Source organism: Filicampus tigris, chromosome 21 (assembly GCF_054856515.1).
Source record: "Filicampus tigris isolate MCC_2025a chromosome 21, RoL_Ftig_1.0, whole genome shotgun sequence".
Taxonomy (NCBI): Eukaryota; Metazoa; Chordata; class Actinopteri; order Syngnathiformes; family Syngnathidae; genus Filicampus; species Filicampus tigris.
Genome location: NC_141237.1, coordinates 11,926,903 through 11,951,634, shown reverse-complemented (window position 1 = coordinate 11,951,634; position 24,732 = coordinate 11,926,903). Strand labels below are relative to the sequence as shown.

General features: G+C 39.5%; 3 protein-coding genes across 13 annotated transcripts in view; 1 reads left to right on the top strand and 2 right to left on the bottom strand.

Moving 5' to 3' along the window:
• The first annotated feature begins 311 nt into the window (after positions 1-311).
• LOC147127623 (uncharacterized) lies at positions 312-9,072 on the top strand. The gene is made up of 10 exons (XM_086021173.1): positions 312-385; positions 4,648-4,755; positions 6,089-6,290; positions 6,362-6,413; positions 6,586-6,667; positions 6,770-6,856; positions 6,921-7,046; positions 7,127-7,264; positions 7,348-7,771; positions 7,896-9,072. Exons 2-5 carry the CDS (start codon positions 4,648-4,650, stop codon positions 6,620-6,622), a joined length of 399 nt encoding a protein of 132 aa, XP_085877299.1. The 5' UTR covers positions 312-385; the 3' UTR covers positions 6,623-6,667; positions 6,770-6,856; positions 6,921-7,046; positions 7,127-7,264; positions 7,348-7,771; positions 7,896-9,072.
• LOC147127622 (uncharacterized) lies at positions 6,050-9,409 on the bottom strand. 5 transcript variants are annotated; one of them, XM_086021169.1, is made up of 14 exons: positions 9,289-9,409; positions 8,951-8,980; positions 8,813-8,842; positions 8,706-8,731; positions 8,504-8,591; positions 8,379-8,423; positions 7,869-8,049; positions 7,544-7,610; positions 7,099-7,220; positions 6,905-7,030; positions 6,767-6,838; positions 6,552-6,657; positions 6,387-6,447; positions 6,050-6,312 (listed from the first exon to the last, which is right to left on the bottom strand). In XM_086021169.1, the coding sequence occupies exons 5-11, from the start codon at positions 8,516-8,518 to the stop codon at positions 6,804-6,806; spliced, it is 591 nt and encodes a 196-aa protein (XP_085877295.1). In that variant the 5' UTR covers positions 8,519-8,591; positions 8,706-8,731; positions 8,813-8,842; positions 8,951-8,980; positions 9,289-9,409; the 3' UTR covers positions 6,050-6,312; positions 6,387-6,447; positions 6,552-6,657; positions 6,767-6,803. The 5 variants fall into 5 exon arrangements, with proteins under 5 accessions (XP_085877295.1, XP_085877294.1, XP_085877297.1 ...); XM_086021168.1 differs by having other exon boundaries at positions 6,552-6,685; positions 6,768-6,838; XM_086021171.1 differs by having other exon boundaries at positions 6,911-7,030.
• Positions 9,410-10,216: 807 nt separating this feature from the next.
• The window catches only part of LOC147127621 (uncharacterized), a 39,002-nt gene continuing 24,486 nt past the window's right edge, over positions 10,217-24,732 (bottom strand). For 2 of the 7 annotated variants that reach the window (XM_086021174.1, XM_086021178.1), the window contains 5 exons: positions 23,543-23,652; positions 20,744-20,805; positions 20,215-20,302; positions 18,821-18,919; positions 12,624-12,760 (listed from right to left, as the gene is read on the bottom strand). In XM_086021174.1, coding sequence (XP_085877300.1) covers positions 12,647-12,760; positions 18,821-18,919; positions 20,215-20,302; positions 20,744-20,763 — 321 coding nt within the window. In that variant the 5' untranslated portion in view covers positions 20,764-20,805; positions 23,543-23,652 and the 3' untranslated portion in view covers positions 12,624-12,646. Of the gene's footprint in view, positions 10,406-12,623; positions 12,761-18,820; positions 18,920-20,214; positions 20,303-20,743; positions 20,852-23,481; positions 23,653-24,732 lie in introns of those variants that run through there. The other 5 variants (XM_086021179.1, XM_086021176.1, XM_086021175.1 and 2 more) reach the window with 5 other exon arrangements.

The following is a 24,732-nucleotide window of genomic DNA, read 5'->3' as shown; positions in this document are numbered from 1 at the left end:
AAATAACAACATTAGATTCAACACAAGCAGAAATAGTTCTAATTGCTTTCTGTTTTAGAGAGTGCCTAATTGCAGAGATATAATGTTTGAATTCGTTAATGAAAACAGTGAAGCTAGGAATCCTTTCCATGACCTTACGTTTATGAATATGAAATGTTGACATTATTAAAAGTAAATACAGTCGGCAGGCAGACAACGTCATTGGATAATATTGCTTGCCAAATGAATTAGCGATCTCCTGTCCAATGGATGGCGATATGCACCAAGTAGATGTAACCCCCCCCAAAAAACAAGACGAAGAAGAAGCAGTAGCAGAAAAAGAAGAAGAACCGTACACGTTCGCTGCTGTGACAAAGTCTCCCGGTTACTGGCAGCTGTGTTTTCAGTGAGTAATTTAAACATTCTTAAACTGTCTATTTGCCATTTGTATACAAATGTATGTATGTACACTATTTAGGAACATAATTATGACACTGAGGCCTTCTAGTTTGTTTATTGTTACTCGCTACGTCACTGGAAGCTCGCTAGCTATCTTAAAACAATATCAACAAAGGTGGCTCGTCAGCTAGCCCACCACCCCAACGCTGATGTCCACTATGGAAGATGGCTTCACATATGGGGAGAGATTTGTCTCAAAATTATTCACACACAAATGCAGCCGTGATTTCCATGTGTTTTTCAGATCCGCAAAGATTAGTGATTTTCACAAATGTGAACCAACTAATGTTAACCAACTAAATATTTATGTGTTTGATTTGAAAGATTTAGTTGCACCAAAATGTGCTTTTCAGATCCACAAATATATTCGTGATTTTCACGGGGTTTTTTGGAGGCTCGTTGATCGCCTGTTATCTTTTATTATTTATTTATTTTATTTTTTTTTCGTTTTTCAATTATGTAGCAAAATTAGGAAAATATTTGTTGTCATTTTTTGTTGCATTTTGGTTTTTGGAACGGATTTTGACAAAACAACTTTTTAATTAATTTTTTTACTGCCCGTTTTGTTTAAAAAAAAAAAAAAAGCCAACTAATAAATGATACACGGATTGTTGGAGACCGAGACACTACCCTCTAGCGGACTAAAGAGGGATGGCCTTTTAAACACGTGTGAATGTTGACAACTTCTGTGTGTGATAGATGACACCGGAGTGTATTTTTACTCGGGTACCATCCAACTCCCACAGGAAAAAAAAAATCTCAGTCCCAGACCACTGTATTAAAAAAATGAATACAAAAAAAAAAAAATTAAATCCTGTTCCATCCCGTCCCGGTGAAAGCGACTTCTATCCCGCCCCGCCCCGTTCAGCATGACTCCCGCTATCGTACCGCTCCCCATTTTAGAGGTCAGATACATTAAATAATGAATAAATAAAGTTGCATTTACCGCATTTATTGAATAGTTCGTAGCCCCTCTCCTCAAAGGCTCTCTATTTTTTCAACAGTTTTTTTCAGTTGGTCGCACCAACACAGGATCTGGTTGCACGCTTTTTTGATGTGGTACAGCATGACCATATTTGCTGATGTATTGTCGTCTCAGTTGGCATACTGTAGTTTCGTATGCAAAGATTGACAGTGACTTAGGATATATTTGCAAAATATTTTGCCGTCATAAGAACTTTGTTTTGCAACAAGCAGCGGCTGACGAAACAGGTCAATTACTTTATATAACTTGAAAAGAAGGCAAAAAGGAAAGAATAGCAAAACATATTTGATAACATAAAAAATACATGTTTATCATGTTTAACACCTTAGAACAATTGAACATGAAAACATTTAACTTTAAAAAAAAATTTTTTTTTTTACATGCTACTTTTATTTTTATTTATATCCAGGACTTGACAAAAGTTTTCGGGCACCAAAAGATTAGTTGTTTTTTATCTACGCCTTTGGGGACTGGGTAGTATAACATATCATAGACTAATGTTTGACATCCCAACCACAAAAATGCATTGTTGCACTTATTTCTGTTCGGGTGTTAAGTGCTCGACTGTATTTGAACGAACGTCGCGTCTCGGCGAGGGTTATCAGTGTTGAATGTGACGTTCCCATTATGATCCGTTTCAACCAGCGATCGCTGCTAGTTAAGTTCGACGGCCGTTAACGTGGCAAAGTACACACCCAGACTCGGATATTCCGAGAGGATCGATTTACCATGACGCGCGTCACACGGGCTTATCCCGCCTCGTGTGCGCAGTCTGACAGACGGACGCAGTTTGAGCGCCTTTGCTGTTTGCGCGATTAAATTATATCTTGGAAACGGCATGACGTTGGTGTCAAAAAGAAATGCGGTTGTCCGCTGAGCCACAAACGCACATTCGACAATTCACACGCAGAGTCATGATAAATGCACACACAACCTTAAAAAACACGTGAAAATCACCAATATATTTGTGGATCTGAAAAACACGTGAAGATCGCGGATGCATTTGCGTGACTAATTTTGAGGCAAATCTCTCCCCATGTTCACCTGCTGCCGGTCGTCTACCTGCAAATCTCACCATCAACATATTCTTCAAAGGTACTGCTTGCTGTTCCTTCCATTTTCTTCTATATAGCATTATGCCTCCGGTAGCTCGAGAGGGTCAAAACATTAGGGACACCAGCGCAATCTTATGACACCCTGTTCTTATTTTATAAATATACTTTTTGTTGAAATCGTGTCTGTTAGACCTATTTGAAAAAATATTGAAGTACATTCAAATATACAGTATATTTTTATGTGCATTTTTACACTAATTTAAAACTAGTTTAAAATGAATGAATGTGATTTATCTGTATTAAAGGCCTATTTTTTTACTTACAACCTGGCGCTTTGTGAGTACAGCTAGGGCTGCTCAGTGTAGCAACTTTTCTAATCCCTCTTTGTTTCAAAATAAAGCAAGTAGAAAGTTATTATGGTTAAATAAAATTCATGAAAAATGAAATAAAAAATATTTTTTTCAAAAATAAAAATAGTAGTCCCCCCCCCATCTGGGTTCAGACTGCAAATGAAGCCACCACTCTGGTGAGCACCCATAAAGATTGATTGTAGAGGCAGCTTTTAAAGACAGAGCTGTCAAATTGTATGTTGCCAATAAATGTATGCTGGGGCGTGACGTTGCCAGTCAGAAAGAGCCTCCACTCCAACATCAACAATTTAGCCAAACCTTTGAGTATGCACTGTACAGGTGCAGCTTCACTGAGAGGCGTCTTGAATATGTGGCTGGCCAAAATGTTGTGTTGCTTTTAATTAAATAGATAAGCCATTACAGAAATGTAAATAAATGTAAAAACACCTTTAAATTAAGAATGTCATGACGTATCTAAATTGATCCTGAACAAAATAATAAATATTAGAGTTAGTGCTGTCAAGCGATTAATTTATTTTAGGTAATGCATGCAAAATTTAACATCAATCATAATCACATTTTTCAACTATAATTTTATACGAAGCTTGTAACAGATGCGATTTACTTTAGCAAAATCTTGGAATTGAAAAAAAGTCAAGTGTATTTCGATTCAGAGGCTGTTCAAATAGCTTTCTTTGATCCTTGAATATGATTCTTTGAGTATGTGGGGATCCGAGGGGATGCAGCCTTTTCTGTTTCTGGTCCTTCCCTTTGGAATGACCTTCCATTAAATGTCAGGCAAGCCCCCTCTCTGTCCATTTTTAAAACCCGCATGTGGGACACTTTTCTGCTGTTTTCCATTGTCTACTGTATAATAGTAATTTGTGTTTTAATTTACTGTGTTCACCTGTTATATTATTGCTATTTTGTTATTGTAATATAAAGTGCTTTGTTACAGCTGCAGCTGTTATGAAATGTGTTGTATAATGAAAGTTGTATTGTATAGAATTACAACTGTTGAACGATATGCCAAAGACATAGTTTGGATTTCTCCAATGAGTAACTTTTTAAAGTAAAACTACGTAAAAGTCCATCTTTGTCTGTCTTTGTGCCAATGACTCTCTTCTGAAGTTTGGCTGCAAGGTGAGCAGAAGTCAGCTGTCACAGGAATTAAATAAAACAGAGTTCTTTTTTTTTTAAACACTTTATGAAATTTAAATTAATCTCTAGAGTTAACACTTTAATTTTTACAGCCCTAATTAGAGTCCAAAATTGCAATCATGGACAAATTAATCTGCTATTTCCCCCAATGAATTATTTAAAAGAACATTTTAACATTATTATTATTATTATAAAAGAACAAACAAAACTGTAATGTTACATCGACAACTTAAAAAGTTGTATACTTTTAATAAAAGTTGTGTATTTTGGAAAGTAAAGTAATACTTATCAGATAATGTAGTGTTGTCAAGTGGCATTTTCAGGGGGAGGTAAAGGATGATATCAAGGGGACCAGATTGCTGCCTGTTGGAGTAGTTTGAATTTTTGGGTATGTTTGAACAATATTAAACTACTCTATCTTAACACATGAGCGGGGTAATTTCAGTTAGAGGACTTTGAGGCCCTGCTTGACCAGTTGATTGAAAGGCGCATGGGTTGCTCATTGAATGTCAGGTGTGGAGAGAAAGCCTCCAGCTCATTGCTCACGCACGCAGATGCACTTGAATCTTGAATCTTAAAAAAGGCAATTAAAAAAAAAAAAATCTACTTTTATGTCCAGAAGAGTGTTACTTACTGCTTTTATTTTCTGCCTGACCAGATGGATGGAGGAGGCTTCGTGCTCAAAGGTGCAGCCGACGGACTTGTGGGACATGCGGAATGGAACGGAATGGAATGGAAGGGAAGGGCAAGCTGCATTTGGACCCATGTGAGTATTGAGCAGTGCTGTGTGCTTGACGAGCTGATGTGTGATGTCACATCGGACCACAAGGTGGACGTGAGTACACTGAACTTCAACTTCTGATTCATCTACTGCATGACACTGTGAGCCACAACACCATCGTCAGACATTTCTGGACATGTTTTTGAATGACAATGATGTGGGCCAAGTTAGTTAAAAAAAAAAATCTGTTTTTGACGAACTTGGTTCACATCGGTGTCATTTAAAAGCATGTCCAGCAGTGTGTGATGGTGGTGTTAGTTTTTGTCCCAGTGCAAGATGTCCAGTGTGCTCACGTTCCCCTTTGGTGCCATCGCCTAAGTGTGTGCGCGTCATTTGTAGTAAGTGACATCACACATGAGCTCGTCAAGCAGGCAACACTTCCATGCTTCCATCGTCAATGTCTGTGTGTGCAACTTGAGTTAGTTCACACAAACATTGACTGGTGAATTGCTTTCAAATGGTCCTGTTAGCTTTTGTCCAATAAATTGTAAAACTTGAATTGGAGTCTTTGTGTTTTATTGGTAAATGTGCCCTCATTTGAAGCCTTCCATGCGTGACGTTTGCTTGAAGTCTTGAGGTGAGAGTTGCACGTCAGTCACTACTACTGTGGACACAAGTGTCACATTACTACTCCTGTTTGTCTCCTCATGGCTCAAAACTCAAGCATCTTTAAATTAATCGAGCTTTGGGTCATGTGAGATTGAGGGGAAGAGTAAAAGACTTGTCTCATGTAGTGACTGAAGTGCAACTTTGACCTGAACACGCAAAAGTGCCTTCAAAAAAACTATCTGCTGCTAGGACCGCCTCTAACTCCGCCCAATTTTGAATCCACCAATCATGGTGTGGCTCAAAATTTGCATAGCCAATCAGAATGCAGCAATTTGCATAGCAGTGCCAATCTGACCAATCACAGCTCTTCAAATTTGCATAGCCACGCCCACTTCAAATCCCACCAATCGCAGCACTCCTAATTTGCATAGTCCCACCCACCTTTTGGCCAATGACAGACATTTATCGACATTGCTCCACCCACTTCCAGACCCACCAGCGAATCAGAAAGCCTTATTCCAGCCTTGCCACACCCACTTTCCAGTATATTCCTTGGCACCCAAAAAAAAATAAAAAAATAAAAAAATAAAAATAAAAAAATAAATTGGGAAAAAAATTTCTGGGAAAAAAAAAATTTAGAAAAAATATTTTAGATTTTTTTGTGTGTGTTTTTACTTTTCTTTAAGATGTGTTTTTGTGATGTGTGCAAGAATGAAGTTGAGAGCTTAAGTGTTATTTGAAATCTAGCTTTATTTCTTTTGCAGAGTAGACAATCACAAACAAACAAGTTACAAGTTGGATGACAGTCTGCTCGTTGCTGCGTGCTGAAGTGGTCGGCCAGCGAGAAGACAAAGTTGCAAGTAGGACGACAGTCTGCTCGTTGCTGCGTGCTGAAGTGGTTGGCCAGCGAGAAGACAAAGTTGCAAGTAGGACGACAGTCTGCTCGTTGCAAAGTGGTCAGCCAGAGAGAGGTACTTGGACAAGCGTGTGGACCTAAGACAAAAATAACATGAGTCAGAATTTAAGTCAATGTCTTGTGCAGAAGATGTTTGGGGCTTGAAACCTACCAGCCATCAAGACTCAAGTCTTCACAGGTGCGTTATGATGGATGATCTTGTTCCTTGCTGCCTAGAAAGGGGAAGAAAAAAAAACAAAAGTATTGGGTCAAAAAAAAAAATAATAAAAAAAGGTGTCATGAGGATTGTGCAGTGAAAAGCATTTAAAGATCATACCGTCCAAGGGTAAATGTCTCCCATTTCTTCTCAGGTTGCCTCAAAGTTTGGCTTCAGCACCACACGGATGAGCAAGCAACAACCAAGGCAAAAGTGTTGCTGCTGGCTGTGAGCAGGTACTCGATCGTGCGCCCCATTGGACACAAGAACGAATCATTCAACTTTGTTGAGACAACTGGAACATGTTAGCTGAAATGAAATGTCGCTTTCCTTACCAGCAGAGGACTCATCCTCAAGCAGACGCACTTTGAGTCATGTTGCAGCTCGTAGCACTCCAGTGGCGCCGTCTGCAGGACAAGGAACATGTGATTAGACAAATTATGTGACTAACCTGAAATGCAGTTACGTTTTACTGTTACGCTTTTGCAGGAGCTCCTCATTGATGCAGTCATTTGGAACACCATGGCGACAAGTTGAATGACATGTAAAGACTGTCTCCTCGTCGCTGCATGAAGTAGTCAATTGGCCAGCGTGTGGACCTAGACAAAGACATAAGTGAGTCAAAAGCTTACAGCATCAGCAACATACCATGAATGTAGCGTTTCACCTTTCATGACATGGCGACTCATTTTTAGTTGACTAAAATGGAACGGGAACCTTCCTCTGCAGCAGCTGGTCAAGCTCCTGAAACTCTTGACTGATGCAGAGACTTCACCCGGATGGACAAATCTGCCAATACCACAAACGACAGACCAGTCAAGCTGCTATTTTTAGTATGTTTATTTGCATGTCTTAATATTGAAAATGTAGGCAGATTTGAGGAGCTTCCACATTTATGGGGAATTTCTTTGTCCAGCAGGTGGAAGAGTCCCTGACGGCACTCTTACTGGAAGCTGCAGTGCATGCCAAAGAAAAAGCAGGAGAGTGCTCTTTAAACATGCAGTTTGTTTTAGACTGTTTAACTGGTCAGCAAGTTGATCATGGTGCCATCTAGAACAAAAACAGTCAAGTACTTGGATTCATCAAGTTTGTCTTTTGCAACAGGTCCCAACCTTGCCGAAGAGGAGCTCGGCTTCACAAGTTGATCCACGCTGCACTGATCAGGTTCTTGTCTGCCACCTGGTGGATAAGAGCAGGACAAAAGTTACATTGTTGGCCAGGATCTTTAATCCTGTTCCTTTTGGGGTCGCTGTCCTGCCAGTTTTCCATTGCGCACAGCTGCAACACACCCTATTCAAATGATCAGCAAGCTCTTTAGGAGCTTGATCATTTCAATTAAGGTGTGTTGTAGGAGAGAGACAAAACACTTAGTGGTTTCCAATCCTGTTCCCTGACTGCAACTTTGGCAAAACTGCAGAAAAAAAAAAAAATGCTCACTTGATACACTGCCTTCTTGTTCCACAGCTCTCAATGAAACTCTGGAACGACTGCACAAAAAGGGGAGGAAAAACAAAAAGCAGAAGTTTGGATGGGACACTGCTGGAAAATCACATCGGGCCTCCTGACCCTCCTTCGGTTTCATCCAGAATCTTGGCTGGTGCTTCTTCCTGGAGTGATACTGCAGCACACAAAGTTGACAATGATCGAAGTGTTGCCATTGAGTGAATGTTCCCCCCTGACTCGTGTCAAATCCAGGTCCAGAAAGTAAAACCACATCCACCATTTGGCTGCAGGTGCTTGCACTCAACCGGCAGGCAAACGAGCTCCCCAGAAGCTGGTTGAGTGGAAGCACCTGTGGGGCAAGTCAAACTGTGGCTGGGTCTTTACCTACTGGACCTGGATTTGACACACCATTGCTGATTAATAAGATCACAGGAGGTCCCCTGGTCAGCACATGCTGAAATAATTTGTCAAACATTTGTACATGTATGAAAGTGTGTGTTTTACCAGTAAGGAGAGCAGAGCCGGACGCCTCTTCAACAGCATGGCGGCCTGAAAGGGAACGTAAGCATTCGGCTTTAAAATACTCAGCCTGACAAGCTAGTGGCTTAGCAACATGACATTTGGTAGACACGCAAAAGTCTCATGACTCCGTGTCCCAAAAAAACAGGAAGTCAGCCATTTTAAGGGTCATTTTGGCCATTCTGTTGAAGACACATTCTGTAGACAGAAATAAGAATCAACACACACACACACACAGATACTTGATTTAGTCTGTTTAATAATGATGTCTTGAATATAAAAACACAGAAATTATGCCATTTTGCAGTCAACCTGGCCGTTCTGTTCATGATGCAAGCCTGTGGACAGAAATAAGACACACACGCATGCATGAAAATATACTTGATTTATTCAGTTAGTTTTAAGTGTCGTCTACTTACCTTCGGCCAAACGGTACACTCGTCCTGATGCTGGAAAAAGTTTGAGCAAATACTTCGTTAGTCATCGTCATACAAAGTATCTGCATTACTTTCAATAAACATGATTTATTTAGTTAGTTTTAAGTGTCGTCTACTTACCTTCGGCCAAACGGTACACTCGTCCTGATGCTGGAAAAAGTTTGAGCAAATACTTCGTTAGTCATCGTCACACAAAGTATCTGCATTACTGTTCAATAAACATGAACTTAACCATGAATAAATACTTGAATTATTGCTTTCAAACATTTATCAGTATGCAAGTCCTAAAAACGCCTTTTGGTACAATTTAAAGTCGTAGGAAGCGTTAATTACCAACGCTAGAGTAAACGCTTTAGCTTACCATGTTAGCAAGGCGTCAGCACGCCCAAAGTTCTACTTTAGCTCAAAGTGAGCAAAAGCAGTGAGTTTTAAGAGGCCATTAAAGATTGAGCACTCACCTTGTCAAAGTTTTCGATGATCCTGTGGGGGAGATGTCTGCGGGGCAGATGGTGGACAAGGACGAGCGGAGGCTGTCACCAGCTGTGAAAGAAGGGTTCTCACTTTCCCCCCGGCTTAAATAGGTTTCCGGCGATGACGTCACTTCCAGAAAACAAAAATAAAAAATTTAACTTAGAAAGCTAAGCAGTAAACGCTAGTAAAGAAGTTATGTTACCGGCGCGAAATAAATGGAAGCATCGTCCCAAATGACTACTGGGGATCGAACCCGAGTTGTCTGTATATGACGCGGGGGTGCCGACCACTCGACTATCGCTTAGTTGCAATCGTGCCCTTTCTTAGTAATATATAACATATATTATAATGTAGTGAGCGTGTCAATTAATACATCTATATATATAAACACATTCGATGTGTTTCAGAAGAACTCACGTGGTCTAATGGTTAGTGTCTCAATTTGGTCTATGGGAGACCCGAGTTCGATTCTTGCTCTATCCACTATTAAATTTGTAAACGGAGCAAAGAGTTAGGCTCGAACCCGAGTCTCCCAAACTCCAAGCTCGTTTTTATACCACCAGCCTATCTTGACGGTAAGAAAGTCGAAATTTTGTTGTGTATTTATTGGATTACGGTCCAGACATCCAGCCATTACCCGAGCCGTTTATCCTCAGTTACATGGAAAAGGGAGATGTAAATGGTGAGAGAGTTGGCATCCCTCGTGAAGTGGTCACTTTACACCGCTAACATTCCACGTGGACTCAAACTTAACCAATAACCCTCCACCCCACTGGTGTTTCCTACCACTAACATTTCCTGATGTCATCCATCGGGAGAGAGCTTGCAAAGTCAATTTGGTTTGAAATTGAAGACGAACATGACAAAGAGGCAGTTTGTTACTTTGCTTTATTGGAGATCGTGAATAAAGTGCTTGAGTAAAAGCACACAAGTGTTTTCTTATTAGCTTCAGTCACAAACAGTTGCAAATGTTTAGTTCGTGTTTTAGTTTCAAGATGCTTTGTCGATAAAGACAACTCTGGTTGGAGGTTGAGAAGCGTCTCGGCTCGTTGGTTGGGGGGAGTGGGTGGGTCGCTACTGCTCAGACAGGTCTGTAGCCTTCACCTGCAAAACACAACGAAACATAGTGAAATCAAATTTAATAATAGCTATTGGGAAAACATGGGAAGACTTTCCGATAGCCCCCCCAAAGTATTACGTGTCATCGGGAATATGCACCGCTCATCCAACCCACCCCTACCCCCCCAAAACCACCACATCCAATCCAAATTTACCAGTGTGTGAGTGAAAAGGATTAACGAGAATAAACGACGACCAATCGCCACCAAAATTCATGTGCACGGCTCAACCTGTGCCCACATAAATCTCTTCAAATAACAAAACAAATGGGCTCACTATTGTCTGGACATAATCACTTTCCTCTTTGAGTGCACACCTATGGAGAAGAAAATGGTAATGTCCATAAAATCTCAAAATATTGCTGCGATCCTTTTGATATTGACAAAACAAGTCGTTTTTTAAAATCCCGTTTCGTTTTGAAAAACGCATTCGGACGTTTTTACATTTTTAGTATCTGCTTCCAAACCCAATATTCAATGACCAAAAGTTAGTCTTAAACTCCTGTCAGACCGAATCTGCTTCCGTTGGCGACGAGAAGGTTTCTTTTGCCTTCTGAAAATAATGACAAACCAGGGTTTTGACGCCCACCCAAAAGAAAAGCGATCGATGAAAAAAAACTGTCCACATCTTGTTCACCGCTAGAGCTGTTGCTATGGTTACAAGGCACGCACATCGCAGTCGTTTAGCATTCTGAAGATAAATTCACATTTAAACGCATATGCGCTGTCCTTTCCCGTGTCCTCATTAATAGTTATCGCAGAAGAAGATAATTATACAACACCCTGGACTGCTTCCCGGGTACTGTTTAAAGATTTATTTACAGTAACATCGGTGCTAATTTTGGTTAGCATGTCTGCCTTTTACTGTGTGATAGCATTTAGCGAGCGGACGTTCGGTGTTTAATCACTTATTTTACACGCCAGTGTTGCATGGAACAATAGCGTGTGTGACAATTAAACAACTTGAAGAACTCTTGCCTCTTACTTGTGGAAGTGGTTGAAACTATTGTACACAGACTTGTGTATTGTTGTACAAACATATTTCACAAAATCGATGTCATACCTCTGATCAGTCATTCAGTCTTCCTGTTGACGTTTCGAACGATCCAATCTCCAATCACACGCAATTTCGCGCACACTCGCCTGCCTGTCAAAAGTCTAAGTTTACTTCTCTACCGCTACAAATTGTTACATTGTGCACTTAAAACTTGTAGTCGTGTAAACTATCAAAATATTTACACTCACTATGCATTCGCATGGGATTGTGGGATATACTTCGATTTTTATGGTCACGATTGTTAACAAAAACAATACAGAATCCAATTTCATGGTTGTATTTTTATGCAAAAATGGGTCTCATTTTATTTTTTGAGAGTTCTAAAATTGTTTGTTGTTTTCAGATTTGAGTTTCAAAATCGGAAATGTAATACACGGAAGGTCCCTAAATTCTAGTATTCGTTTAATTAAATTGCTTTAATGTAATTTCAATAGACTATGTTCTTGTTTGCGTAGTATTTTATTTGACTGCATTGCTTATAGTACATGTTGATGTTTTTATGTCCAATTAGCAGCCATGTCACTTTAATGGGCCGGGGCGTTGAGAATCACTCGTAGCGCTGGCCGATCAGCGATGCCAATTATATTCGAAGAGGGACTGTTTCAAAGTTCAACCGCAATGGTTCTTTGTAATGTCAGCATTGTCCGTCCGCTCATTGGTTGGTCTGAACAAACCACTTCAGTTCAGCAATGTTCTTGGGATACCAAGTGTGAATCACACTCATGCCACAGCATCTGGGTTCAAAGGGCCGCTCCAGAAAATATTATTTGTTGAAGCCATTCTCTTGTTTACTTAGGCTTATTGGGAAGACCAAACATGAAAAGAACAAATACAAATCAAAGTTGTGTGTCCCTGTAAGGATATTTATTTTTGGAGCAAGCATGGAACTGAATTGGAATCTTGTAAATCACTTGCAATGTATAATAAGCTTTAAAATAAAAAAAGACTAATAATCAGGTATAAATAGGAGAAATTCTAACTCTTTGCTGTGTTAGCATTAGTGTGATCAAATTATATGTAGGTATGTGCATTGTATGTGTAAAATAATGATTTGAATATAAGCATATGTGTGAGAATGTAAGACAGTTTGTGGGTTGACTTCCCCTTGAAGATGAGATTGGAACAACTCAAAACAAAAGCAACAGGCTCCAGAAGTACGTCTTTATTATACTAAATAAAATATACTTGAACATTGAAGTACACACTCAGTTTCAGCAGCCATCTGGGGTTGCAGAGCACCTGCTCTTTATGGCATCCAACAGCTTTCTTGGGCTTCTGGATTCCCTGGGAAGAACACATACAGTAGTTGGGAAATTCAAAAGTAAATCAAATATTCAAGTGCAGTGGTTGGGAGGCGCTGTTGGATCTTTCATCATCCAGGCGAGAATGTTGGTCTTTCCCCATGGTTGTATTGGAGTATGTATGGCCGAAAATGTTGGCCAACTGAATTCTTACAAGTTGGAAGACATCTGTGATGCTAACACAACAACACATTGGTTGAACATGTCCATATGGTCAAATTATTTTTAATCTTTTCTCGGAATAGCACCATTTTTGTCCAGGCCCGTTTCAATGAGTTTATGATTATCATTTTTAAAATAAAGCTGTTCAACCATAATTCAAAAGCTATTTCTGATTTTCATTAGTTTAGTTTTCATTAAAGTTTTGTTTGTATTATTATTATTATCATTTATGTATTCAACAGAGGATAGCAACAATTTTTTCCAGGTTCAAATATGTCATGTCATCTTCCAAACCGCTTATCCTATACAGGGTCGCGGGGAGTTGCTGGAGCCCATCCCAGCCGTCAAAGGGCGAAGGCAGACTACACCCCGAACTGGTCGCCAGCCAGTCGCAGGGCACACATAGACACTGTCACTGAGCGGGAATCGATCCCACGCTGCCCGCAAACAACTCAGGCGTGTGTACCACTACACTATTAGTGGACTCCAGGTTCAAATACAGTTCACGATATCGTCTTCAGGCGCTACTCTGTCGCCATCTCCTGGTTACTAGGAGAAATGCTTTTGGTGACAACAGATATACGAGCCGTATTTCGATTTGTGTAACGTGCTGTATTCTATTTTCGTTTTAGAAATAAAAATGCAAATAAAACCGTTTTTAGACTCGTTCCAGACAACCAAATACAAAATTAATCTGTATTTCAATTTTGGTGTATTTTAAAATGAAAATCTAATAACGAGTAGTTTGTCCATTTTTCATATCTGCTTCCAAACATAATATCCAATGACCAAAAGAGACACGGACCAGTAAGGCTACTCACTTAGTTGAAGACCACTGACTGACATGAAATGGAGAGGAAACAGTGTGTCAGTAGAGCAATACTGTCATCTAGTGGTGACTTGATTGCAGGTACTGCTGGAATGAAGAAAGTAGTCTTTCTGGAGAGAACTGCACGTTTGTTAACTTTGGCTTCGTGAAATTACCGAGTAAATATACTTGTGTATAATTGTCTATCCATTTTTTTACACCCTTAATAGGGTCACGAGTGCACTAAGGCATTAGTTCTCAACTGCTGTCAGGTGTGGAGCTACGTGGTAGCCACTCTCTGGCAGCACCCCCGGCGACCCCCGATCCAGGGAAGAAAATTGATACTTGTGACTTTCCTGACATATATACCAATCTTGCCCAACACAATCAGAATAAAAGCAGGAAAGAAACTTGGCTAAGACGATTTTTTTTTTTAATTTTAGAATTGTGAAGAATAAATATATTTTTGTATCAGCGTGCTTTGTAGATTTGATTGGAGTGAATGGGCAATCAATCGTAGTATGCTCCGTTTCCGACCCTCCATTTTAGAATCACTGCACTACAGTGTATTCCAGCTGACTTTGAGTGAGGGGTGGCGTAAACTTTGGACAAGTCACCAGGCCCTTGAGGGCTGCTTGTTGCAGCAATGTTAATTGTTAATTAATTTACACTTGACTTTTGAGGCATGTTTTTACAGAGAGTTTCGTTTGGTCTCCAAATAGTGCCACTTTCAGGACATATGACATTGAAGTTATGCAGTAGAAGGTAATAGTTTAAATTCTACAGTATCAAATACAACGATGAGAATGAAATCAAAATGTATAGTAAATCCAATTAAAAGTTATAAAGTGCAGATGAAGTTAAAAGTAAGGTGGCTTCTAAAGATACAGTGTTATATTTATTGTAACATTTCACAGGACTTTTTTACAATATGTCTGTGAAGAAAGCAATGGCCTTTGAATTTTGAGATTGTTAAAGGTTTAAAAACATTGACCTGTGGTGTCACCAAAGTCAAGAGATCATGAATAAAGTAAATTATTCACCAGGTTAAAAAAGGCAGAAAAGGAAATCTGGAATGTTAAATGTCTTGGTGATGATTGTTTATCTACAGTACTTCGGTTTCAGGTCAAACGTTTAACTGACCAACATTGCCATGTCATCACAAATGAGCACGAATTACATGTTTTACCAGAACCACTGCACATACTTATTCAGCATGGTGAAACCATGTACCATGGTTCATTATCTTCACATAGGCATACTCTGTTGTCATGTGGCTGCGATGTTTAACGTGGAATGCAATTGAACTGTAGTTCTCAGGGCTGAATTTTTCACCTGCTATTATGCTGGGCAACACATTTTTACAAATTTCTTTAAAACAGAAAAGCAAGCAAACGTTTCTAGATTTTTTTTATTATTATTTGTTTTTGCGCTGATTCCAAACATGCCCATAACATACCCATAACAATAATAATAATAATATAGTACAATGTTAAGTAATATTCATGAAGTGAGGGTTAGGTTCAACAACATGTGGATTTTTTTCAGAAACATTTTAGCTGGTCAAATCTGTATTGTGCAAGCCCTTATAGGGAAGCGTTATAGGGCAACATTAAAAACCAAACATTTAAATATCTAAAAAAACCTGATGAGCTAGAAAAAAGACATTTTTCAAATCAGCATCAAGAGTACTTTTGAACACAAGGCCATCTCTGAATAAAATTCGCTGGTTAAAAAAAAAAAAAAAAAAAAAAAAAAAAATCTCTCTCTATATCTATATATATCTATATCTATATATCTATATCTATATATATCTATATCTATATATATCTATATCTATATATATATATACCTCTATATATCTCTCTCTCTATATATCTATATATATATCTATATATCTATATATATCTATATATCTATATCTCTATATATATATCTCTATATATATATATATATCTATATATATCTATATCTATATCTATATATATATATATATATATATCTATATATATATATATATATATATATATATATAGATATATATAGATATATATATAGATATATATACACACACACACACACACACACACACACACACACACACACACACACACACACACACACACACACACGCAAAGTGATGGACCTCAATCAATATAGAGCAATTAGGAGAGAATTAAGTGTAGCGTGAAAGTGCCTTTTACTGGACTAGATTGCAATCATACATCTTACCACTAGAATGCGCTCATGTACCATCAATTAAGAGTGAGACGTGGTTCTAGGCTGCCTCTGAAAACACACACAGACGTACACGCACACGCACACGCACACGCACACGCACACGCACACGCACACGCACACGCACACGCACAACCGCACTTTCCTATTGTTAACCACACACTTTTGCGTAAATGGACTGCTATTTGTACAAGAACTTGATCCGGGAGTCCTGTATGGATGGAATTGGACTGAAAACCTTAATATAATTTCATTTGTTACTCCCACGTTTGCTTTTATGGTCATTTCTGGTACCATACAGGGTTAGAGTAGATAAGCCTAAGCTTATTGAGACACATTTGCAAGCAGAAATAGGCTAAAATGCTAAACAATAATGAATGTTCTTCCTTTGAATTGTAAGCTTTTTGTCAATTTCTAACTATGCACAAAAGCAATATTCAGGATTCTGATGATGATTACACTTACCGGTAGTTCAATAAATTTCTATCTTTCTCATTTTTTGCATCATTAATAGATTTCATTTGTCCGATAGAAGGGCTTAATGATTATGGCCAAAATGATTATCATAATCATTTTGATAATGATTAAAATCATTATTATTACTCACAATTATTAACCATGGTAGGAAAAACATTTGGATTTTTACTGCACGACTTTTTGACAAACAATATGTAAACAAGTTTTCAGTGCAAAATGATACTTGGATAATGTAAACATGGCAGTCAAAATCTCTTGGCGTGTTCTCATGTTGGGCACTACCTGTTTGAGGTAAATTTCAAGCCAAACTAAATTGGTAAAATTGGTGACCTCCACTAGCCTAGTTTAAAGCACAATTCACATTTATATTATCAAGCATTATCTTTAAAGAATTGTAGCGGAACAACAGTCCAGATATCAGCCTCTTGTAGCACAACACGTTTCTATGGGTCGCATGAAATCATTTTGATTAAAAACAGATCAGGTCAAAGAAGGGATACACAAAAAAAAAAAAAAAAAAAACTGTAAATGCCAGAGAGTGGATCTGTAGATTTGCTAACATCAAAATGTCTCACATTTTCAGATCACTATTTCATGTAAATTAAAAACAGGGCTCAACAAAATATGCACGCCCCCGCACGGTTCCCAAAAATATGAACATTTTTTTGGGTACGTTCACAACCACAGCAGTCATAGAGACAGATGTGAACATGCAAATGGACACGCACGTCGCGCGCACACACGCGCACACACACACAGTTATCCTCTACCGCCGCTCTTAAAACAGCTACACAGCCTGGAGAACTCAGCAGTTTAGAGAAACATGATGCTCTAACCATAAAAGTGTGTGTGTTTGTGTATGTGTGTGTGTGTAGTTTTTGAGTGGTCTCAGCTGCACGGGCCATGCTGCAAATGACAGCCAATCAGTGCTAATTCAAAATCAGAGTGCTTTTGACGGCTTTACCCAAGGGAACAAAGCAGTTGTATGCATGTCAGGGTGCGTGCGTGTGTGTGTGTGTGTGTGAGTGTTGCATTCACTGTACACTCCACCTGCTTCTCATTGCCAAAATCTGTTTCTGGATATATTCAGCTTTCCTAAACCACACACTGTAGGTGCAACTGATAGATGATATGTATAAAAGCAGCTTTAATGTGAAACAAGTCGGTCAATATCCTGCTGTATGAGACTTCGGTCTGTTCTTTTTGCAGTTGTTGTGGTGCAAAGAATTTCAAGCTCGACCAACATTTGTGTGAAAAATATTCCCCAAACTGCAAATTTTTCACCGTATCTGATGTCAGCATATCACGAGAGCCGTAGACGCACCTCGCGGCACTTTATTTCAGCCAGTATCAAAGGATTAACTTGGCGTGTTTTGCTCTTTGGCTTTTTGCGATACTTAAATTTTGGGGGGGGAAAGTATGACAGTGACGAGACAAGAATATTTAGAAGTTACTTAAAGCGGAAGTCAACGCAAACATTTTTCAAGAATATGTTCCATGCAAGCCCACTAGTTGAAACAGGACATTCTGAAAAATTTTGCGTTTGTGGAATAAGTGTTAATCCACTCGTTTTTAGCCATCTCTGGGGGCGGCCATTTTGTCTTCTGTCGACTGAAAATAACATCACAACTGCTCACAATGACCAATCACGGCTCAGATTAAGAAAATAGGTCAGCCGTGATTGGTCGTTGTGAGCAGTTGTGATGTCATTTTCAGTCGACAAAAGACAAAATGGCCGCCGCCAGAAAAGGCTAAAAACTAGGGCATTTTGCTGCTTAACTTATATTCCACAAACGCAAAATTAATCACAATGCCGTGTTTCAACTAGTGGGCCTGCTGGGAACATATTCTTGAGCAAAATATGTTTGGGTTGACATCCGCTTTAAAGTCACATTTTCGAGACGGAAACACATTTTTGCCGTGTTGAAATAATTTACAGTTGTTCGAGTGTTGTGCAGATGTGTCAGCTTTGTGTCAGTTTCGCTGTGTTATGTTTCGACATCGGAATTTTTCACCCATTCGGTTCATGCCAGCCGCCATTCATGTTTGTAGTGTGAGTCACGAAACGAATATGTGAAGTACGTTCAGGTACACTTTTACTCATATTTTCTGGGAAAAAAAACGGTATACTCTATGAGCATCCCTCATTAAAAGTACAGTAATCAGAAAAACGGGCCAGAGTTCCTTTCTAAACCTTGCTCAGTACAAGTGCAGCGCAGCTTTTCCACCATCCTGTCGGACACTTGATCCAACAGTTTAGTTGCTATTCCAGCCTTCGGGCTATGACCACTTGCAGTGGTTAAGAAGAGGCTGAGATGGCAACTTTAGCTCTTCAAAAAAGTTGGACATATATCATACCTGCTTAGAGGATGAAAAGCTGGAGAAAGGAAAGTGCCAAGCCTCATCTCTTGCTCCCATTTCCAAAGTGACGTGAAGCTGGCGTTCTCCCAATAGGCCCTGAGATGATGTCAGAGAGGAGAAGAAAGAAAGAAATGCACAATTAGGGCCCTCTGACACATGTTCTTCAGACCAAACTAGCTTCTCCTCCTGCAGGTATCTGTGTCATACAGTCACTGGGCTTCTTGCGTTTGCCAAACACCCACACACTTGCTGATTTCACTCTTCATTAACACAAGTTTTTCCCACAGCGCCATTTTTATGCTAATTTATTTTGAGATATCATTTTAAAAGATTTCCCTGCGAAATGATGTGTGCTCAGCAGCATTGCCAAGTTCTCTACAGTTCATCCATGTAAAAAAAAAAAAAGAGTTTTTGCCTGATGCATAGTCATTTTATTCTGTAATAATTTGTTACATGAGGAGAAATGTGCTCTAAAGTATCTCTTATCACACATAGGTAAGTATTATTTAAAAACAGACTAAATACTTTCATTTAAAAAATCATATTTTAACATTTTTGTTTTATGTGTATTACATTTAAAGCGTAAACACTGAAAATTGAAAGAAATACAACCTTGAAACAAAATCGGTTTCTAGAACAGTATCCAGTGTTAAATGTTTTCATTTTACTTACCAAAGACAATAAATTCCTGAAAATGACATCATAACTACTCAGGGCTCAGATAACGACTAATCACGGCTGACCTGTTTTCTGAAGCTGAGCCGTGATTGGTCGTTACTTGTGAATTCATTTTCAGTCGACAGAAGTGACAAAATGGCAGCCCCCTGAGATGGCTAAAACAAAAACAAACAAAAAAAACAACAACAACAAAAAAAATTATATATATATATATATATATATATATATATATATATATTTTTTTTTTTTTTTAATCAATATCCTTTAGGCCACGGGTACCCAATGGATCAGGATTGTTATTAGGCTTGTGCAAAGCTTGCTGATGCAGCACTTTGAGCTGCATTTTCATGTATGAAAAGTGCGATATAAATACAATTTGATTTGATGAGCTGATCATTTGAATCTGGTGTGTTGGAGGAAGGAGACATCTAAAACAGGCAGGATAGGGGCTCTTAAGGGCGAGACATAGCCACCGCTGCTTTAGGCTGATTTCAGACAAGAAATGGGGTGACAAAAGTCTAACGTGATCCTTGATCCTTGGGGGATTTTGACGAAAACGTGTCAATGAAACGTGACAAGAGTTTAAAATAATGGAAAAGGAGCATTATACTGTGTGTCTTTTATGTACTGGGGGTCTCCTTGTAGGACACAGTTACATTAGTAGTAGTATGCTGTACGTGAGCAGGCAATTCTGAACAAAATGGGTCTCTTACCTGCATAACGCTTCTTCTCATCCACTTGTTCTTCTTCTTCTCCCCCCTCCCTGCCTCCTTCCTCTTGACATGTGTCACATTTTGGCTTCTGCTCTCGAGGGATAAATGCCAGATTACATGGTGTAGTATTTTTATCCGTGGTACATTAACCCACGAAGCTTACTGCATCAAAGCTCGGAGGACGTACACATACACAGACAAGCGCGCGCGCGCGCGCATACGCGCCGCACACAAACACACACTACTGTAACGGAAAGAAGTGTGTAAAATGCCTCCTTTGATCACTCCCACCCTCCCTCTTTCTAATTATCCCCGTGACATACACACACACGCGCACGCCCGTAACCATTGGCGGTTCTAGGGAATTTTACCTGGGATGGCAAAGGGGTGGCAGGAGGTTCAGATGGGAGGGCGGAGGTCGCACACAAATGCATACACACACAATTGTAATTCAGATTTCATTTTTTGCATTCCCTGGCACAATTTATGCATGTCACGTGAATAATGTAGCTTAATGTTGAGCACTAACCCAATAGTGGCAGCTGCCATTTCTTGCCTTGACTATGCGCAGATAACCCCTGCATGGGCTCACTGGTATACACAAAGAAAAGAATGCATCATGGGACTAAATGAAAATCTAAATCCAAGGAAAAAAAAGTAAATTAGATGTCAGATGTTTATCTGCCAACAAAAGCACATTGCGGTCTGTGTAATTAACATACTACTAAAGCCAAAAGGATTACTTCAATATAATTAATACCTGTCCAAAATGTCATATAATACCACGGCGATAGCAGAATAGAACTCGACCCAACGGAGTCATTTGTCAAAGGCTGAATTTATACTACACGGATCAAGTAAAACGATTCAGTTTTTTTGGTCTATTTTGCTCTCAAAAGGCAATATTACGATATGCGTCATACCAACATCAAAATTTGTCATTTGTCAAAGGCTGAATTTATACTACACGGTTAATGTAAAATGATTCCGTTTTTTTGTTTTTGCTCTCAAAAGGCAAAATTCCGATATGCCTCATACCAACATCAAAAGAAAAAAACTGGATGGAACTGAACTGAATTGGATAAATACAAGTACAGAGGGTCATTAGGCAATGTCACAAGTCTTGGAGGGAGGTGGTTCCGATACAACAACAAGTGTGTAAATGATGCAGAGTAATTATGTAATATAAAATGCTCCTTTGTGCGGTAATACTGACTACGTTTACATGCAGTGAATAATAACCCCTTCAAAACTGGAATATTAGCAATGTCCTGGTTGTGCAAGGCCATGTAAACACCCCCCCAAAAAACAAATATGCTTATATTCCAGTTTTTAAAAACTTGAATCAAAAAAACTTGAATTACTCCTTTTTTAACCCAAATATTTGGTCACTTGTATACAGAGTACCTCCATTGAGTGGAATATCGTTTTGTGTGCTCATGCTCTATCCACAAGGAATCTTGGTCTTTTGCGTACAGGAAGTACTTGTATATGCGGCGTCCAGGAATACACAAGCAGAGATAAACAAACATGGTGAAACTCAGACGCAGCACAGAACTGACCACACATAATGTCTTTTATTGATGGTACAACGTAAGAAGCGTAAATGACATCTATTTGCATCATGACGTTGTCCGTGTGTGGCGGTTTAGATGGGGTTGTTCCAATTGATCACAATTTTGATCTTAACCCGAATATTGACGAAACATAAAGGTAGTCACTGACTAAATTTATATGGACAGAATTTCTTTAATCCGATCAGAGCTCGGATTAAAATTATGATCGGATGCAATGTTTTCATGAACACTAAAAACATATCATTTGCGTGTTCCTGCATCACACTTTAGAGGGGAACAAATTATTTTGACATGCGCAGATTGACCAAATATACCGGAAATAGTAGTAGTAGAAGAAGAAGCCGTAGCGACTTCCGTGTCAACAAAACATCACTCCATCTATTTCTACTTTAAACGTTAGCGGTATTTCGCCTATTTTTGCCATTTGCGCTGTTACGTCCAGTTATCCCTTCCTAACGGAGCTGCAAATGTACCAGTTCAGTCTTGCGGCCGCCATGTCTTTCACTCTCTGCTTCTGCTAGCTTCCGAGAATAACAGAAACGCTGACGTCACATACATGCGCGGTAAAGACGGTTTGTTCCGAAATTTCGGAATAAACGTTTTCATGGGCGTCGATCGGATTAACAATCGACATAAACTACCTCTCTCGTTCGGAATAAAACCTTAATCGGAATGGGCTTGATAGGGTCAGAATATTCCGAATGGGGTGTGTGCATGAAGCATTGTTATTCCAATCAGGCACGTAATCCGAATAAATGTGTCCATGTAAACGTTAGTCACCGATACAACAAGTGTAGTGCAAATCCAAAGAAAATCCAATGTAGTCTAAAGGCTTGATTACATCTGATAGCTGAAGTAGTGCAGCTGGTATAAGGCAGGCTCGTCACATGCCATCCTGCTGAGAACGTCCTCTTGTTGACCTTTGGGTGCTGTCTGCCCGTCAATGAGGGCACGCTGTGCTCCCTTCCCACCCCGTTGTTGTGTTAAGCGCGTCACTTTACTCCATGAGGTCATTTAGGAGAGCTTCAAGTGGCTGAGAGCGCGCGTATGTACGTACGTGTCGGGTGTAAGGATGGAAATGCGTGTGTTGTAGAATAGATGGAGCTTGAATGAGTGTCCCTGCAGCCCTTGTAGTTTAGGTGAAATCAATACACATTTATTTTTTGAGGGTCTCGCTTTAAGCCTTTTATGTCACAACCAATCACAAATGTAGAAAGTTGTGTTTTTGCCCTTTCCCACCATTTTAGAGGTTTATTTGACACTTCATAGTTGCATGGTATTAACTAAAAAGGAGCGAGTGGCAGTCCCCCGCTGTTTTGGCGCGATATTTCCTTTCCTTGGGTAAATGAGCGTGGTTGTGAGGTGGATGACGAATCAGTGTCTGTCTCCGTTTCTCTGTGTGGGGGCACATCGTCCCACCAGGGGCGGCTGACAAGAGATGACTCCCGCTTACCACATACTGAGAGTGCTACACTTCTTTAATCTAGCGCCTCCGCTTTCACTTTCACCCTCCAACGAAATTTCTCTTAACTATGACATGCAAAAGCGCTCCCGCCCATCCAAACCACTGAGCTAATCCTTCAGCGGCTCTTTTGGGGCGTCGTGCTGTTTCGGAGGTCTTTTTCTGACACGAGGATTTAGCATATAATGGCGAGCAAACACCTGTCCAATTAGCCCGATTGTGACGCACCTCACACTACAAGACAGATCCCGCGGCGTGGCGTTGAGATTTAGCACAACACGCTAAATACCTCTGCTCTTGCAAGATGTTGTTGCCGTTTGGTGTCTTTCTGTAAATCCAGGTTTAGTGAAGGGTAATTGAGGGGAATTCAAGAGTCAGCTGTCAGCGAAGGACAAAAGTCTGTAAAAAAAAAGGGTTGAGAATTATAGGTTGTACATGGTTTATGGTAGAGTTGAATTCAAACAGGTCTCAACTTAAGAATAACATGCTGGCTTTATTATTATTTTTTTTTTTACAAGGTAGCTAATGGAGAAGATGTGACATGAACAAATGACAATGTTGACACGCTAACAAACCGTTGCAAAAGACAAAATGATGCATTCTTAAATGGTTTTGACAACCCAGTCAAGCCAGTGGTTGTATATTTAAAGTAGCGCTAGGTTTTGCATGCCACTTTGAATGAGGTCTCTTCAAAATTTTATATTTAAGTTTCAATTTTAATGGGATCCAATTGGAATGTATTGGATTTGTAGTTGTTGCTCTGTGAAATGTGTGTGGTGACTTATTTCCACCCTCTCTTAACCTCGGACTCTTAAAGTCAACCCCAAAATGTTCTTTACAAGAATGTTTTATGCAGCCCCACAAGTTGAAACTTAAGCAATATGCTTAATACGAAATCTGAGTTTATCAGCACAATCTACCCATTTCTTTCCATCTCAGGATTTTTGTCATTTTGTCACTTCTGTCGACTGAAAATGACATCACCAATGCTCAGGGCTCAGGTAACGACCAATCATGACTAAGCTTCCGAAAACAGGCCTTGATTGATTGTTACCCCAGTTAAGAGAAAGTGACAAAATGGCCACCCCCTGAGCTGGCTAAAAGCGGGTGAATTTTGCTGCTTGAACTCATCTTCCACAAACACAATATTAATCAGAATGTCACGTTTAGTCGAGTGGAGGAGCATAGAACGTATTATAACAAAAAATGGGGTTTGACTTTCTCTTTAACAGTTCTTTTGCCATTACCGTATTGCACTTTTATTGGTCAACTTCTAGAAATGTTTGCCTCAGGCAAAATGATGGGCATCTGACTGGCAATCCACCACAGACCCAACATTATCAAGCTGGGATAGTTTTAATTTTCTGTGTTTGTTTGAAGTGAAATATAGCATATGTGAACCATATTCAGGAAGCCCGCTGGCTCTGTTGTCCAAAAACATTGCTTTCCAAGTCGGGCAGCGAGCAACAGTCTTCTTAA